Here is a 17501-nt window from a genome sequence, read left to right as displayed (position 1 = left end):
TGATGAATTGGCACCTCTGACCGGAGGCGGTGAAGCTGTGCACATGCCAAGATTGCAGGCTGAGGGCTGCCCTCTTAGAGCGTAGAGGCACCACCCATGTGTCACATGCACAAAGGAAGAGAGGGACAGGCAGGCAGGACAGTTCACACTGACAGAAGGCACCTATTTCATAGGTCCCAATTTTTGACTTTGGTTGAGTTCCCAGTTGTTAAATAGTGTAAAAGTGTCACTTCTTGGATCTTTGTAGATGTGTAGTTTGGATGCATAACACAACCACTGTGGCATAGGAAAGCTGGAAAACAGCTCAAGACCAAAGCTAGCCAATATTTTAGCCTCTTGGAACCACTCTGCATTCTAAATTAACTTTCTAAAGTGTGACTCGTTATTGCCAGTTAAAAACATGTTCAACCTGTAGTATATTTACATGAAAGTATTCCCATATAACACAGTGTCATGTACAGTATATAAGGAGATTATATATGTATGATTCATATGTATGTGTACACACACATAACCTCTCTAGTTTAATGCTCCAGTCTTACCAGAATATTCTCTCTTTTTTTAATGGTTTATTTATTTTTATTTAATGTGCATTGGTGTTCTGCTGGAGTGCGTGTCCCTGTGAGTGTGTCATATCTCTAGAACTGGAGTCCCAGATAGTTGTAAGCTTCCATGTCAATGCTGGGAATTGCACTCACGCCCTTTGAAAGAGCAGTAAGTACTTATAACCACTGAGCCTTCGCTCCAGCTGGTCCAGGCTCTTCTCTAGAGTGGGGAGCTTCCTAGCCTTTGGTCCCTTTTCTCCTGAGACATTGTTGTCTAGCCTCAGGTATGTAAGCTAGATTTACAAATCAAATGTATCCAATAATAACAAACTATAAACAATATTAGCATGATTCTTAGGAAACATGATTTTACCATTTAATAATAATAAAATTATGTTTGGATGCTAATGAGACAGGTAGGTTTTTAATTTTCATATAAAATCAAATTTTGATGACTAGTATTGTGGGATACAGGATATCTTCATTTTTCACAGCTAATCAGTATTTTAATTTTCTTATAATCAATGCTGAGATCAGTGCTTTGCATAAATACTTAGTAAAGAATGGCAGAAATATATTTAGGACCTTTTTAGAAATTGTAGGTATTCTGTTTTTATCCCAAGCTGAAAATCATTTTCAAGTCAGCAGCTCAAACAAAATTTTAGAATCAAGCATTCTGACATAATGCAACCTAACGATGTGCTAACTTGATATTTACAAGGTAAAGAGGGGAAGTGGAAATGAGCAGTCTGCTTTCCATAATGTTGCCATTGTTTCTGTAGCAGCAGAAAACTGTGTACCACCGTAAAAACACTACAGTTATGTTAGTAATGCAGGTTGAGGTGTTCACTGTGGGAAACGGCGAGGGGCCGAACAGTACCAAGCATGGAGAGAAAGAGAGTGTGTGTGTATCTCTGTGTTTGTGTGTCTGTGTGTGTATGTCTGTGTGTCTGTGTGTATAAGTGTATGTGTTGATATGTATGAGTGTGTGTGTGTGTGTGTATGTCTGTGTGTGTCTATGTGAATGTGTCTGTGAGTGTGTGTGTATGAGTGTATGTGTGTCTGTATGTGTGTGAGTGCATGTGTTTGTATGTGTGTGTGTTTGTGTGTGTCTGTGAGTGTGTGTGTATGAGTGTATGAGTGTATGTGTGTCTGTGTGTGAGTGCATGTGTTTGTATGTGTGTGTGTGTGTGTGTGTGTGTGTATATGAATGTGTGTGTCTGTGAGTGTATGTGTATGAGTGTATATGTGTCTGTATGTGAGTGCATGTGTTTGTATGTGTGTGTGTGTGTGTGTGTGTGTATATGAATGTGTGTGTCTGTGAGTATATGTGTATGAGTGTATGTGTGTCTGTATGTGAGTGCATGTGTTTGTGTGTGTATGTGTTTGTGTGAGTGCGTGTCTGAGTGTGTGTGTCTGTGTGTGAGTGTGTTTATATGTGTGACTGTATGTGTGTGTGTTACTTTTCTCACTGCTGTAATCAAATGCCTGATGAAAAGTAACTTCAGAGGGAAAGAGTTCTTCCGGCTTACAGTTGGTGGAGACAGAGTCATTGTGGTAGGGAGGGCATGGTGGCAAAAATGCATTACACCTGAAACTAGAGAGCAGAGAGAGGACAGGGATTGGGACCACGCCCCACCCCACCCCCATCCACTTCTCTCCAGGCTCCATCTCAGATAGGCTCCACAGCCATCTGAAACTCTACCACCAGCTGGAGACAGTATAGTATGTTCAAGCCCCCAAGCCTGGGGGGGGGGGGGGGCGGGGTGGCCGGCACTTCACATTCAAACCTCAGCGTTGCTTGTTCAGCTAACATGAGGCTCATACGGCAGCAGAGGGCAGCACTGCAGATTCCTTGCTAACTCAGTCCTGAGTTAAGTTTTGACTATTGTTCAATCAGAAGCCTTCTTTACTGTTGTCTGGTATTTCAAAGCCCCCACCTTCAGTTCTCCAACCTCATGTGTGGTTGTAAGTCACAGTTTAAGATCCTGTCCTCTGCAGTAAGGTCTAAGAATTCTTCTTTACATCAGTAATTCCCCAGATTACACCCGAGCCCCATAGTGTGACAGCACACATCATGACCCCTGAGGCAACTGCCAAGCACACTTGGTTTGTCTGCGGAAATATTTCTAGTCTCCATTAAATTAAGGTTATTGTTGAGTATATTTTGCTAATGTATGTTTGTATCTCATGTGACAGTGTGGATCCACAGATTTCTGGCACAGTTTTGTCTTAGAGATATTCGATGTGATGCTAAGATTTTCTAAGGTTCCTTCCTTAACAGATCTCTCCATCATGATGGCTTTAAGTTCACACTTGTTTCCTCACACTGAGAAAATAAAGCCCAATGTCTGTGCGGGGGACTGTGTTCCTCATTTGGCTAGAGTCCCTGTGCCAAGCAGTCGTCTAGGGCCTGGAGAGTTAGTGACCCACAGCAAAGATTTAATGACCTCACTTATGATGGACGCTTGAATTCACCGCAGGGCTGGGAGGTTGCTGTGGGTGAAGAGCTGAAACAGTGTGACCTGGTGACAGGAGGGAGGCAGGATGTTCGAGGAAGCCCTGCAGAGTGCCACTGTAGCCCACTGACATTGTGAGAAGTGTGACGTATGAGCAGAGGCCATGACAGGAGAGGAGGCACACTTACCAACTGTCACTTTCTACTCTGTCCTTCTACCCTGCTTAACTTAAAATCTGTCTGTTGCCTTTGGTGTTTTGAAGTCTTATTTTAATAATGAAAAATGTTTTCAAATCGAAGAAATTATTGTAAAGTTAGTTATTTATCTAGGTTAGAGATTGTTGGCTAGGATAGCCATTGAGAGCGATATTTTGAAAATCTCATCTGTCAATCATCGTTTTTTACCCTCTCCCCCATCTTGGGGGCATTCTTTCATAATTTCTTTTCTATCTTTCATAATTTTTTCTTGTACATTTTTATTTCCCACCCAGCCTAGACTACAATCCAAACAGCTTCTTTTGCTTGTGGATGGACGCCCTTTGAATCTAGTGAGTCCAGGATGCGGCTACCTCCATTATTAGGATATTAGGATTACAAGTTAACCTGGTACAGCCCCTACCGGCTTTAACATGTGGTTAGTGTGGGTGGTGCCGTTACAGACTGGACACGGGGTAGGAATGCTGTGTTCAGCTCTTGGGTATTTTAGCAGAATGTTAGTGCTGTTGTATGAGGAGTGGATGTGTGTGCAGGTGACATTTTTGTGCCATTTGTTATGCTTTCAAACAACAAGAGAATCCCATGTAGACAACGCAGCTCTGACTCTATGACTCAGGATGGATAAATCCTTTATATAGTAAGCCAAGGGTCTAAGTTCCAAGTAATTTGATTTCATGATAAACATAGAAGGAGAAAGCAAGATGAACACAGAGCTAGGAGGCCTGAGAACAAGCCAAGACTTCTTTCATAGTGACTTGTATTTGAGTAAATGGAAAACCTTAGGAGTAGAGCGCTTCTGGTACTTAGAGCGGTTTCCGTCTGGGACCACCTCTCCAGTAAGCACTGTGCATGGAGACATTCCTTCTTGTCAGCCATTTTAGTTCATTTTTCTCTTCAGTGAGTTTAGGAGACGGTCCATTTTTAGTTGGTACTTTCTCTGTCTTGACTGTCTATTTCTTAAAGGAGAAATGTTGCATGAGAGGAACAGGAAGTGACGCACAATCCTATTACACTGAGAGCAGAAATCATAGCACACAAGAGGGGCCACATGTACACCATGTCTTTCTTCATGACGTAAACTCTAGTTCATATTTGAGTGTCAAAAGTTGGAGTTTGACATATTCCAAAATGTCACTCAAGATGGAGTTTGGGTTATTAGTTTGTTTACTTTCAACTCTGATTTTTAAAAGGTCCAGAGCTAGGAGTGCTCACACGGCTTTCTCAGGGCTGGAGCAGCTCCCTAAAAGGACGCTTGCCTCTCATGCATGAAGCCCAAAGTTCATTCCCAATATTGCAACTAAATAAATTAATAATAATAATAAATGGAGGAACATTTACCTTGGGGAATTTCTTTCTAGTCGCTGTTAAAGTTAGGTGGAGTAGCTTTTGTCAGATTAAAATGCTAGAGTATACTCCAGTTTGTACTACTGTGGTTTCATGCCTACCTTCTTAAGCCAAGGGCCACACCCCACATGAAAGGTCATATAACTGGGTATGGGAGACCGATAAAGTTTGCCAACAGTAACAGACTCCTCAACACTCAATACCTAGGTACTAACTGATTCAACATTAAACATAATGAATCTGAGGTGTCCTGGCAGAACCAACTAAGTCATATTCCCTGCCTCCACGGTTCCCTTGTTCTGCACACACACAGTTCATATTGCATTCATTGCCTGTGCTAACGTGCAGCATCCCAGTGGCCACTACTGCATGTGGAGATTCGAGACTTGTGTGTTAGGAGTGAAACGTTTACTGTGTAAGTGAGGTTGTCTGCTGGTGTGGAAGTCTAGTGGTTTGATGAGAAGAGAGACTTCTTGTATGCCCGTGTACTCCTCTGCACGTACGCGTCAGCAGAGCCCACCGCCGCACTACCTCTGACTTGAAAAGCTCATGTGTGACTTGCTGACTTGCACTTCATATTCTTTTAATTATTCAGGGAATTTTGATTTGGGGTGAAGCTAGAATTTCTGAACTGACTCCAGACATACTTCTGCCGTCTTCCACTGAGTTTGGGCAAAGCAGCTTTCTCAACACTGATGATGATTCAATAAAGATAGCACTCAGCTCTGAAAAAACTCTTAAGATGCCCCCTGCCCTGCCGCATGAAATATTCACTCAGCTCTGATTCCTTATGTGAAAATGAAAAAGCATAGCCATCTTATTCATATGTAAATTGGCTTTCATCATTAATAAATAGTAAAAAATATTTTTTTTCTTCGAATTGCCTTCAAAGAAATTGCTCTGTGAATTATTATCAGTTTATGTTTATGGACACCTGCAGGCCTGGAGTCACGTGAAAGTTGGCACGAGTGTCTAAGCAGCCCTGCTCTGGTGGTACGTTGTATTTTGTAGTTTTGGGTCACATCGTGTTAAACCAGAGTGCTTAGCAGGTACTCCACGCAAAAGCCATTAGCAAGGGACAAAGAACAGGAGACTAGTAGCTACATTTGTGCAAATTTATCATCTCAAAGATTAATGATTCTGATGGAATGTTGCTAGTTTTTAACAGTCTGACTTTGAAAGCTGTCTCCTAAGAAGTGTTCTATTAAGGGGAGCAGTTCAGACACAGAAAGACAAAAATCTCATATGCACAGCCTCACTTCTAATTTTCGTTCATGCATCTGTGTGTAAGTGGGGGTGATTGTGGGCTGTGAAATCAGAAAGGAGACTGCAGGAATGGAAAGACTTGTTGAGGAAGAGAGGCAGTAGGACACCCAAGATGGCAAAGTGTAAAGCAGGCAGGGCTGGAGTAGAAGGGTTGGGGGACTTGGGAGATGGGGAGAAGAGAAGGGACCCCACAGATGAATCAAGCATTGCTTGAAAATGCCCCCATGTAAACAGATAATTCTGTGTGCTCAGTAAACAGAGTTTAAAATAAAAAGTTTAAGAAGCATCTGAACTCACAAATGCTTTAAACCATTAGAGGACTACTCATTCACATTGACTGTTGGGACCAGAAGAAACACTAGCTTGCAGCTACCAACATAGCGTTATAGTCCAGCAAGACTCTACCAACATAGCATTATAGTCCAGCGATACTCCGCTTTATTCTCTGCAACTATGTTCAAAGAGGAAGCCACGAGGCTGGAGAGGGAGCTCGGGTGAGAAGTGCTTGCATTGCAACCGTGAGGACCAGAGTGTGGTCCCCAGGACCTGTGACAGAAGCCAGGTATGGTGGTGAATGTACCCTTGTATATGAAATCCCAGTCCTGGTGAGGCATAAACAGGCAGATAGATCTTGGCTGCACCGGTCTGCCTTTTCAGCTGAGTTGGTGAGTCCCAGGCCAGTGAGAGACCCCATCTTAAACAACACAAAACAAAACAAAACAAAACAAAACAAAACAAAACAAAAACTATTGGATAATAAATAGCCCATACAATGACACCAGGGCTTGAATCTGGCCTCTGCATGCACACAAAACAAACACCATAGCCCAGGTGGCTCAAAGACTTAACATTAACTGTGATGGCTATGCAGATGGGAAAGCCCCAGGTCAGGTGTGGGCAGGTTTGGTGGCTGGCTTTCTGCAAACTGGAGCACACTGGCTACAGTGTCCTCTCATGGCGTCCTGTTTCTTAGAGCACACCTTGCTCTTCTGTCTCACACATGGGACAGAAGAAGCAACTTTCAAGGCTCATAAGAACACAGACCCCGTTCACAGGGACTCATGTAACCCGAGCTGTCTGCAGCAGCATCACCTCTGAGAGATCAGACAGCCCGCCCATATTATATAAGAGGCTACAGTGCTCCCCCAGCGCACTTATATAGTTATGCTATTTTCATGCACATATTCTTATAGACTGGGGCAATTTCCTATGAGACATTGGCTGTTCATAGACTCTAGAACTGAGAATACCCATGCCTACTGCATGAGTAACTGAATGTGTGCCAGCTGAGGAGGGGTGTTCTTTCCTTTCTCTTCCTCCCCTTGGCGCCTCCTCTCGTCACGCCCCTGCTCGTGACCGTGGGAGTCTGCACATGTCACGCTTGGAGATGTGCTGAGTGAACGAGCTTTCTGTGGGCCAGACTCTGTGGCTTCGGTAGATCTCACCTCTGAGATTCCAACATCAGAGGCTGAGCATCCATGTGTATTTCACCAGCAGACTCGATGCCTAGTCTTGTTTGTTTTTTCTTGAGACAGGGTTTCTCTGTGTAGCCCTGGCTGGCCTGGCTGGCCTCGAACTCAGCAATCCGCATGCCTCTGCCTCTCAAGTACTGGGATTAAAGGTGTGCGCCACCACTGCCTGGCTTCAGTGCATACTCTTATCCCAGATTAATTAGTTATATGAAACATAATTAAGGAAAGGCTGCTATGAAGGACTTCACATTTTGCTGTGTAAATAATGGAATTATTGGAAATCTCTCTTGGACTTTTTACTAAAGAACTGTACACTGTGGATTCTGCCCATCCATCCTCACTCAGTCTTGCAAAAGCTCTAAGTTAACTGAAAACCTTTCGCCGTGTCCTGCCACGTCTTAATGAAAACACACTTGAGGGAAGGTTCTAGATGCCGCTGTGGAAAGCGCTGCATAACCTCTGACAGAACTCTGGGAGAAGTTCTGCCCTGCATCCAAGCAGCTCCCTTCCTGTCCTAAGTGCATGGCTGGACAGTCATGGAGCTTAGCCTCTTCCCAAATAAAAGAGCTGCATCTGGCAGTGGGCTGACTCAGCTCACTAGAGAAGAGTGCAGCCCTGCACAGGGAAGCAGAGCCCGGTGCTAGAGTTAGCCCACCAGGCATGCAAGTTAACCTGAGACCTTTATCCAGTTCTCTAAGATTTTTGTCTTAGATGCTCAGTTTGATGTAGTTAGAAATGCCTAGTTGCTTCTGTGTGGTTCCATGTTGAATAATAGCCCATGCAATGACAACATGGGTTTCTTTCTTGGGGAATTTGACAGAAATGCAAATAGACTCCTCTAATATTTAGGCAGGATCTAATTTACTTGGCATCAAACCCTTGAGCAGGATGCGCAGAGTTTATGTGAGGTTCCGAAGACTCTCTGGTACTCTCCTGTTCTCCAGCTTCTCATTAAAGACCCAGACCTCGCCTCTGATTCCACACTGGTGCAGCTTTTGCAGAAAGGAGCCCATCTGCTTAGGGGCAGGATAATGTGAAAGTTTCTGGTATGACTTTGTCTCAAAACTTTCTCCAGAAAAGAAAGGGCCTATCTCTCCTGAATTCCACAAATAGTGGCTGACTGCAGTGCAGAGGAAATTAGACCCTGTCGCCCATTTACATTCTGTGGCCAGCCCTCCTGTCTAGCTGGTCACTCCACCTGCAAAAGGAGTTCATCCCCTCCTTCCTTTTTTCTCTCAGGTTCCAGAATCTATGTGGAACACAGTCCACCCTAGAAAATATCTTGCTAGAACAGAGTACGCCTTCCTGGATCACAGCTTGCTAGCATTTTTCATCTTTCATTGTTGATGGACCAGTGCTCCTCCTTCTTTAGGATCTAAAGAATGGAGTCATTTTCCCAACTAAATACTTAGATTTTTTTTTTTGCATTTTTGTATCAAAATATTAGATGTCAATATGGTGGTGATGCTTGTGTGCCCGCCCATGGTCATCTGTGCACATGTTTGTGTGGTTGTATGTGTGACAGCCAGAGGAGGCCATTGGGTGTTCAGCTCCTCCACCTTACCTCCTCCTCCTGGCCTGTGCCCCACTCCTCCACCTTCACTCCTCCTGCCCCGTGTTCAGCTCCTCCACCTCGTCCTCAGGCTCAGATATTCCATCCTGTCCTTGGCTCGCTCTGGCCCTGAGACTTTCCCCGGAGCTTCTGTTTGACCTCTGTGCTTTCACAGCCAGCATTTCAGACTGGTTCTTTTCTTCGGAGCCCTTTGCCTGCCTTCCCTCACCCTCTCCCATATCTGGTGTTACTGTCTCTATTTCTTTATTTCATTCAGCTGTTTGTATTCCCAGGCAGGAGCATATTTTCTTCTTGCTGTCTAGCCAAGGCTAGCCTGGAACCCCAGCTCCTCACTGCTCTGCCTCCCGACTGTTGAGACGACAGATGGGCATCACCATGCCTGGAGATCTGCTTTCTGATTCTTTGTTTACTTGTTTTTATAGGAAGTAAATCACATACTCTAGGCCTGTGGTATTGCTGCATTCCAGACACATTTTAGTAGGGAAGACCAAGCCAGAACATGGAAGGAAACTCAGCAGGGCAGTTATGTCCAATATTGGTAGTAGATAGAAAGCAATGGGACCTGAGTGACAAGATTCGGGGTTTAGCGAGACAGTCCTTGAGCAGGTGACTGGAACTTGACCTGAATAGTGAAATGCAGGACGCCATTGCCCCCAGTTGTGTCTCCACATGTCTGCTGCCCCACAGGGCTCAGCCTGGTCCTGCTGGATTGCCTTGAGGATAGCTTTGTCCTGGTGTTACAAGTACCATCTGCCTTCCTGCTACGCTTCTCCGACTAACTTGGGAGCAAAGGCATATGCCCTGGGCATTGGAGCTCTCTAGCACTGGGTCATAAATCAGGACCAACAGGTATGGAAGCCACCACAATTCAGAGCTGGATTCCATGGCCTGTTTGCTTATTTATCTTCGTTTGGCTACGCACCCTTCCCATCTCTGTATGCCAGGGTTTTTCTCTCCTCCTAGTTCTGAAGAGCAGGTTTTAGCACACTGTGAAAATGTCCCTATCCTTATAACTGTCAGATGAAGACTAGAATTATCCCTGGCCGTTCCTTCACCACTGTCTGTCACATCCAGTTTTGTAGCACCCGTGTCTCCCAGCCCAGGCCTGTCCTCACGGTTTACCAGCCGCTCTAGCCAAAGGAGGCTCTCTGCTTTACAAGTACCGTTACAAATACAATGTGGCAGTGTCTTAACTTGCCACACATACCTTCCTTATGTGCATTATTTGTGTAGAAGTCTAATGTCTCTTCAAGCTCCAGCCAGGTTGTGTAAATCCCTCCGCTTAAATACTGTAGTTCAATGTAAAACCCAGACTGTAAATGAATGCATGTATACATTTGAACATATGTATATACACACATATGCATACTGACTTAAATTTTGAACTCACTATCCATTGGCACTCAAGTTCATCTTCTCTTAGGTGTTCTCTATACCTGCGTGAGCTGGGGTCTCCTTCTAGCCCTTCTTATAACACTGTATGCCCTTCATGCAGTCATCCTGAATACAGTAGGACTAAATCTAGCTGACCTACTAAGTACTTACAGCTGTACACTGGCAAGAGAGCACCACAGCACCACCACAGTGAACCCCTAGTCCCATGGTGGCACAGCAGTGTGTGACAGGCAGCTGACTGACTGAGGAAGGCACCGGGGAAGGAACTGACAACCTTACTGCCTTCTAACGGGTTTTTCTTTTCTTTTTCTTGTCTTTGCAATACAGAGTATGAGTTGGAAGTAAAGAGGGTGCAAGACATTCTTTCGGGAATAGAGAAACCACAGGTATGTCTTCCGGACCTCTGTGCAGGAACAGCGCGTTCCTAAGTACCCCTGACGCGCTTTCTGTTGCCATTCTGTCGGTAAGCAGGACTCTACTGTGAGTAGCCGTCAGTTCTTACTGGATCAAGACTATTCACAGCAAGGTTTGGAGAGTCACCCGTTCAGTGCCTCTTTTGTACAGAGTTTCGGGATGCAGTTAGATGGGTCACATTTTTCTTGGGTCTCCAGAGCAGTTTGTTCTTGGTAATTTCTTGTTACCGTTGTAAATGGAGGAAGAATACATTTTGAAAACCTCAGACATCCCAGGTATTTCCCTAGGTAGATTTCAGAATAGCATTTATATATTAGAGGGCACTGGGCACAATAGCAAGAAAAAGAAAGGGGAATGGTAGGGTTGTGAGGTTCAGTCCCATTTGCCAAGTGTTTTGAAATTCAGATAGAAATTCATAATGTTGATTCAGCCTTTTGTCTGAGCTTAGAGAGCCAAAGGTTTTGGGAATGTTTTTCTGGTGGAATTGAAAAATCTTGAATCTTTGTGTGTAACAAAGGCTGAGGCTTTTAAACAGCAGACTCCAAATAGACCTCAGGCTCTCAATTGGACTAAACCAAAAAGTACGTGTGCATTGGAAGGTGGGCGTTATAGGCTACTTGTGAGGGCCCTTGCAGGAGAGGAGAGCAGTCTGGACTTACCCTGGCAAGCGGGCATTGGGGGTTTCTAGAAGATGTTAAATAACTGAGGCTGCATTTGCAAGTTGGTATAAGTTGGCAGATGAGTTGGAGCAAGACAGTGGGCCCAGAGAGATGGGGGTGTGTTGTGGAAAATATTTTTTTAAAAAAATGCAGTTCATGCTATGCTGGCAAGCCCCAGCGGGCATGGTCGACTTTGTTCTCATCTCATCTCCACTCTGCCTCTGAGCTCTGAAATCTCTCCACCCAGCTCTCTAAGTTCCCACTGGTGGGTCATTACCACACTAACCCCACACTTCAAAATTCTTACAGTCTTTTGGGGTACACTTCTTGCAAACCCACGCTTTGCCACCATACCTTTCTCTCTGGAACCCAGTTGATCTGCCTCATGAAGGAAAACACCACAAAAACTTAGTTCAGAATCAGTGGTAACTCAGTCACAGGGCACAGCAACTAGTATCCTAATCTTGTAATCAATATTAAATCTAAATCTCCCAGTGTCGAATCCTGGTGGATTTACCATCTAAACCGGGGATCACTAGTAGCTACACCTTGTCCTCCAGATATCCCCTTCCAAAAGCCCATATCTCTCTCCTGCCTCTTCTCTTTCTCTCTCCAACCCAAAGTCCTGCCTACTTGCCAAGTGATTGGTTTCTTTGTTCATTAGAGGAATGTTCACAAGAAGTCACCTGAGTATGTGACTCATTCCAGATGGCCCGTCCTGGGAAAGTGGAATTAACATCAAAATACAGCACCAGGGCCATCCACGACAGGGGTGTTAGAAACTCTCCTATCCTATTCCTTAACAACATGGTCCACATGAGAGGAGGATACAGGAGTCAGAATTAGTTGGTGGTGTCCAGTGTGGCAAGGAAGGCTAGATACTTAGCCCATTCTGAAAATCTGTTGATTAAATTACTATACCCATTCAATACCAAATGTTATGGGGACCTGGGATTTTGGCTTCTGAGCATTCCTTTCCATAGCTTCCCAGTTGCTGCCCAGGCCATTGGGTGGATATTCTTCATGGTCTACAGTAGTTCCTGAGGGCCACCATGGCCTGTGTGCATCCCTGCCATTGCTATGCCATTGCCCCATAGCACAGTGCACTCAAGGGTGTTTCTGAAGGTCTCTTCCAGTTGCCTGGACTTCCTTCAGGGTCAGTTAAATTTAGGCTCTTAACATATTTTGATGGCTATTCTTGGACATACTAAGTCTGTTTCACTTGCAGAACATCCAGAAAAATAGAGGTAGCACCCAGATGGAAGTGCCTGTAGACGAATCGCTGTGGAAAGAGGAGGATGAAGGGCTGAAGTGGAGTCTGAATACAGAAATGGAAGTTCCCATTGTAGACACAGCAGCAGATTGGAGGGCTAAGTGCAGGGAGAGACCGGAAAAGGGGTAAGGGGTGGGAGATGACTCAGTGGGAAAATGCTTGATCTGCAAACATGAGGACCTGAGCTTGGACCTCAGCATCCACATAAAAAAACAGAAGACAGGAGTGATGGAACACACCTGTAATCCAAGCACAGCGAGCAGAGAAGAGTGGCTCCCAGGGCTCACTGACTAATAGGTGTGGCTGAAACTGTAAGATTTAGATTCAGTGAGTGGTCCTGAAAATAAGGTAGAGGGCTAGATAGTGGCTCAACCATTAAGAGTTCTCACTGCTCTTGCATGGACCCAGGCGTTCTGGGTGACACTCGCTTTACTCCTGGTCACCCTCCTCTTGGCCTGGTACCAGCTGCTCATATACCCTGCCCAGTCGTTTGCATGGCGTTCTCTCCCACGTCCTCGTTCTTTGCCTTTTGTGTCTTCTTTCTAAAGTTCGTATGCACAATTGTCCCATAGTCTTTGTGCACCCAAGACCTAGCTGTGACTGTCCTTGACATATGTTTGACTCCTTGACAAATGTTTGGTGAAGAAGTGTCTGACAGACATATCTGAACTTCGGTGGGTAAGACCGATGCCCACAGACTGGCCAATGTGGGTGGGGGAAGTCAAGGGTAGAGATGTGACTGTGCCAGACAGCAGCTGGGAGGGAGTAGCCTCTGGGTCTGTGCCCAGTATGGTTATCAAGTATCTCCCTGCCCATAGACAAGGGATTGCTCCTCCCTGGTATAAATGGAGGAGCCTCAGTGCCCACATCTCTGAATGTTAATGTAAACCACATGGGATCTGAGGTACAAGTTACTTGCTTTGTTAGAAGATGCCTCCCTTAGAGTTTGTAGCATGCTGTTAAGCTCCATATTGACCCAAGTGAAGTAAGATTCAGGGATGGGGGTTGGGAGGGATGACAGGCTGCCATCCAGGGTAGGAATCCAAGCTGCAGAAGTAAGTTGAACAGTTCTTCTTTTCTTTCCCTTCAGCTAGATTTTTCTACTAACTTTAAGTGAAAAGACAATGATTTTCTTCTTTGAGGTTTTTGCTAATAGTTCCAGTGCAGAAGTGGCATGTAGGGTGTGCAGACCCCAGCCATCTTTCTGTAACCTTGGGTACCCCAGATGGAACGAATCATTTGCTGCTCCCTAAAAGAGATCCAAATACACGGTCAATTTCGTTAAGTCTGTCTACTGAAACACAGGTATTTGTCCTGGAACTCTGCACTTGGGTGCCTTGGGGACTTGGCTGACAAGGCCATTGCTCTATTCTAGGCAAGAGCTTTAATGCTGCCTTCTGGTTTAGGAATTCGCAGCCATTCTGCTGGCTGGAGCCCCTCAGAGAGGGGAATTCGGCGCAGCCTCCCATGTCCTGTGAGCTGCGTGTTTGCTTGATGTAAGGCAGAGGACATGAAGCTGTGGTGAGCACTGGCACTGTTTCCATCGACCAGTGCTTAGTCTGAAGAAACAATTGATTGTCTGTGCCAGAAGCCAAGCCTAGGAGGATCGAGTCCCTATGGGAGCTGCTTCCTTGGGAGATGCACAGCCTGGGGTCTGGCAATAGACACCAAATCAGGAGCTGGAAAGCAGAGGAGCCGAAAGCTGTCGATTTGAATGTACACCTCTTACCCTTTCCTCTCCTGTGTTTTTCTTTGGGGTTATTCATCATGAAGACTGCTTTTGAATTTACCAATTTCTGTGGTAGTATTTCCTTAGCATATTCTTTCACCAAATTTGTGGTTATCCCACATAGCCACAAATTCTGAGAATACAAAAAAAAAAAAAAAGGAAAAGTAGGATTTTACAGGTTAGTTCAAATACTGGACAGAAGGGACAGAGAGAAAAGGTATGATAATTGCTACAAGTTAATATATTTTACTGTACACACATACAGCTACTCTCAAGTTAGAACCTGTAACAAACAGGAAAGACTGAGTTCTAACTGATGTGTGGCCTACTAACTAACAAGTAGTTAGTAGGTTTATAAGCTCCCAGGGTATTTTTAACCAGTTAACTAATTTCTTTGCAAATTTAGCTCATATACTTTCCAAAGACCCTTTTATATTAGTGGTACGGAAGTCAGATCGTACCATGTGTAGTTATTCAGACCTGGAAATCGCGCCTATCACTGATTCCAAAGACACTGACTTGTAGTGGTGGCAGACCTCTTGCACATCCATAAGGAGTTGTGATTTATTCTCTTTGAGAGAATGTGTGCTGTGGAGATCACTGCAGTGAACAAATGACCACATCCTAGGTCGCAGTAAGCAGCACTGGTGACAGAGTTTGGGCACAGAGCGAGAGGTTGCAATACGACAGTCAAGTACACATGTGCTGCCACCTAGAGCGGGGCTTGAACCCAGAGATCTCACCTCACCAACTCACCCCTGACCCATGTGAAGTAAATAGATCTGAGGTAGAGGACTGACCCATGGGAACATTGTCCTCAAAGATACACTATAGTTTCCAGGAGTCTGTCTTGAGGTAGAAGTGATTTCCAAGTCCAAAGGGAGGCCCAACACTCTCTCCCGCAGAGAGCCAGAGGCTGAAGAGCAGAAGCCGGAGGCCAGCTGCTGACAGAGCTTAAGGGAGGAATTCACAGAATGCCTGTCCTTGTGAACCAATGCTGAGTCCCCAGCGTGCATTTGCGTTGGGAAGGCCCTTGGCAAGATTGTGTTTCCACAGGTGCCTACATCTCCTGAAGGCTGGCTCATAGTCTAGAGGGGAGTAAGCACTATTTTATCTGGGGCTTCTATCATCACATTTCTTTGCCAATTTAAAGAATTAAATCTTCATGGAGGAAAGTGTGTGTGTAGCAGTTGTGAGAAAAGGTAAAGTTTGAAGGACATGAGTTTCTGAATGCGTGCTTGGTATCTGGAGCACTAGCTTTCACTGGGCTATTCTGAGATGTGCTATTTCACACCCCAGTCATGGAATCCATGTCACTACCCACTTGGTTCTCGGAATGGGGCATGGCAGCCACTTATCACCCCAGCAGATGTCTCCTAGGTGTGGGCAGCCTGTCTTTTTTAATGGAAACTGAACCCTTCATAGCAAAACAGCACCTTTGAAATTATAATCTTAAAAATGCTCAGTAGCTCAAGATTACTCCTATAGGTATATGGAAGAATTCGGCATATACTCTGGTCTGCATGAGAAACTGTCTGAAAGCTAATCAGAGAAACAAAGGAATTAATGCCCAGAGATGAAGTGACCAAGACACTGACAAGCAAACCTGAGAGGAGAGTCCACAAACTGTCCCTGTGGGTCCCTGGTGCCCTGTGTACCTCTCTACTCACTGTGACAACACCAATGCTCCTTGTATTAGCTGCTTGTCTTGTCACTGTGGACAAATACCTTACAGTAGCCGTACAGGGAGAAGGGTTGATTGTGCTGGTGGTTTGATGGACTTTGGTCCACCAAGGTGGGGCATCGTAGGGGCAGGAGCACAAGGCAGCTGGTCACACACCAAGAGTGGTTCTTGGTCCCACATTCTTGCCCATTAGGTGGTATAGTTTAGTCAGTGGAAGGCACACAGCAGAAGAGGGTTGGCAGGCTGCAGCTGTAGCTAGAAGACTGGAGATTGGTCCTCTGATAGTCTTTCCTGATGAGTTCTTTTACATCCCTCCTATCTACTGATGGTCCATTGCTTGTCCTGCTGGCTCTGTCAGAAACTGATGTGCTATATTCCCTCTGATTCAGGTTTTATTCAGCAAACATTTATTCCACAGCCACTGATCACTGGACTGTGACTTAGTTTGTGCCCTCAGAACGTGCCACAGTCTGTCAGGGGAGCTTGGCAAAGGATAGGGGTGGGATTAGCAGTTCCCACTAGGTTCCACAGAGCACAGAGGTGTGGTGGTGAATGTGGCACTTTGAGGCTACTCAGCAGTGAACTGAGGTCCACCAGGGGTCATGAAGGATGAATAGGAGTCTGGCTAAATGTGCCATGGTGTTACGTCTGTATAGAACAGAAATTATATGAAGGAATGTCTACAAATATTGGAATAAGAAACAAGAGTAGAAAGGATGCTTGACATTTATCTCCCTACCCATCATCTGTGCTTTTAAATTATTTTGAGTATATAGATTTTCATAGTCCATGTTGATCAGATAGTGGCAGAAATGGGAGAAAACAATAGGCACTGAGTGACTGTCCGCATCCCTTATGCATCCCCACCTAGAGCTGGCGTAGTCAACTATAAAGTCTGCGCGAACACCAAGCTTTGGCTTCTGTTATTGGGTCTTGCTCCTTCTTTCACTTTAATGAGTTATCCAGACTAGGAACCAGGTTGCAATAACCAGTCTTTAGAAAATTAGCTTGACAGACTCATTGTTAGATTTGCATTACAGGATTAAGGCTTATGCACCAGGTTGGGTTTCTCAAGGAACAGAGTTGAGTTGGGGAAACAACTTAGAGAGCCTCAGGGCAGCTGAGACCAGGCAGGGAAAGAAGCCAAGGCTAGACCTGTTTTAAAATAAGTAGACCTGTGCTAGAGCAGCAGTGGGTGTCCAGAGGTGCCTGAGGAGAGCGTGTAGCTAGAGCAGACTCAGCAGTGGTGAGTGGAGACTCGGAGCTCTTGCTCTTCCAGGTCCTTTGTTCAGGGGACGTCTTAAGCAGAGGCTACAATAACTGGATAAACATGGGCAGTGGAGAAAGGAAAGCTCCGGTCATCCTGGTCCTTGCTTCTGATTTCTCCTGGAGATCTACAGGACCGTGGGTCTCGATGGAGCTGGTGTTACCTTCATGAGATAACTCAACACACAGCAGAGCTGTAAGGCTTCT

The 17501-nt window shown here is 45.1% G+C and overlaps 1 protein-coding gene across 10 annotated transcripts in view; it reads left to right on the top strand.

The window, feature by feature from the left end:
* The window catches only part of Fndc3b (fibronectin type III domain containing 3B), a 295173-nt gene that overhangs the window by 192172 nt on the left and 85500 nt on the right, over nt 1-17501 (top strand). For all 10 annotated transcript variants that reach the window (NM_001356953.1, NM_173182.3, XM_006535547.4 and 7 more), the window contains one exon: nt 10597-10655. In NM_001356953.1, coding sequence (NP_001343882.1) covers nt 10597-10655 — 59 coding nt within the window. The remainder of the gene's footprint in view (nt 1-10596; nt 10656-17501) is intronic.

The sequence above is a fragment of the Mus musculus genome, chromosome 3 (assembly GCF_000001635.26).
Source record: "Mus musculus strain C57BL/6J chromosome 3, GRCm38.p6 C57BL/6J".
Taxonomy (NCBI): Eukaryota; Metazoa; Chordata; class Mammalia; order Rodentia; family Muridae; genus Mus; species Mus musculus.
This window is presented reverse-complemented; position numbering and strand designations above follow the sequence as displayed.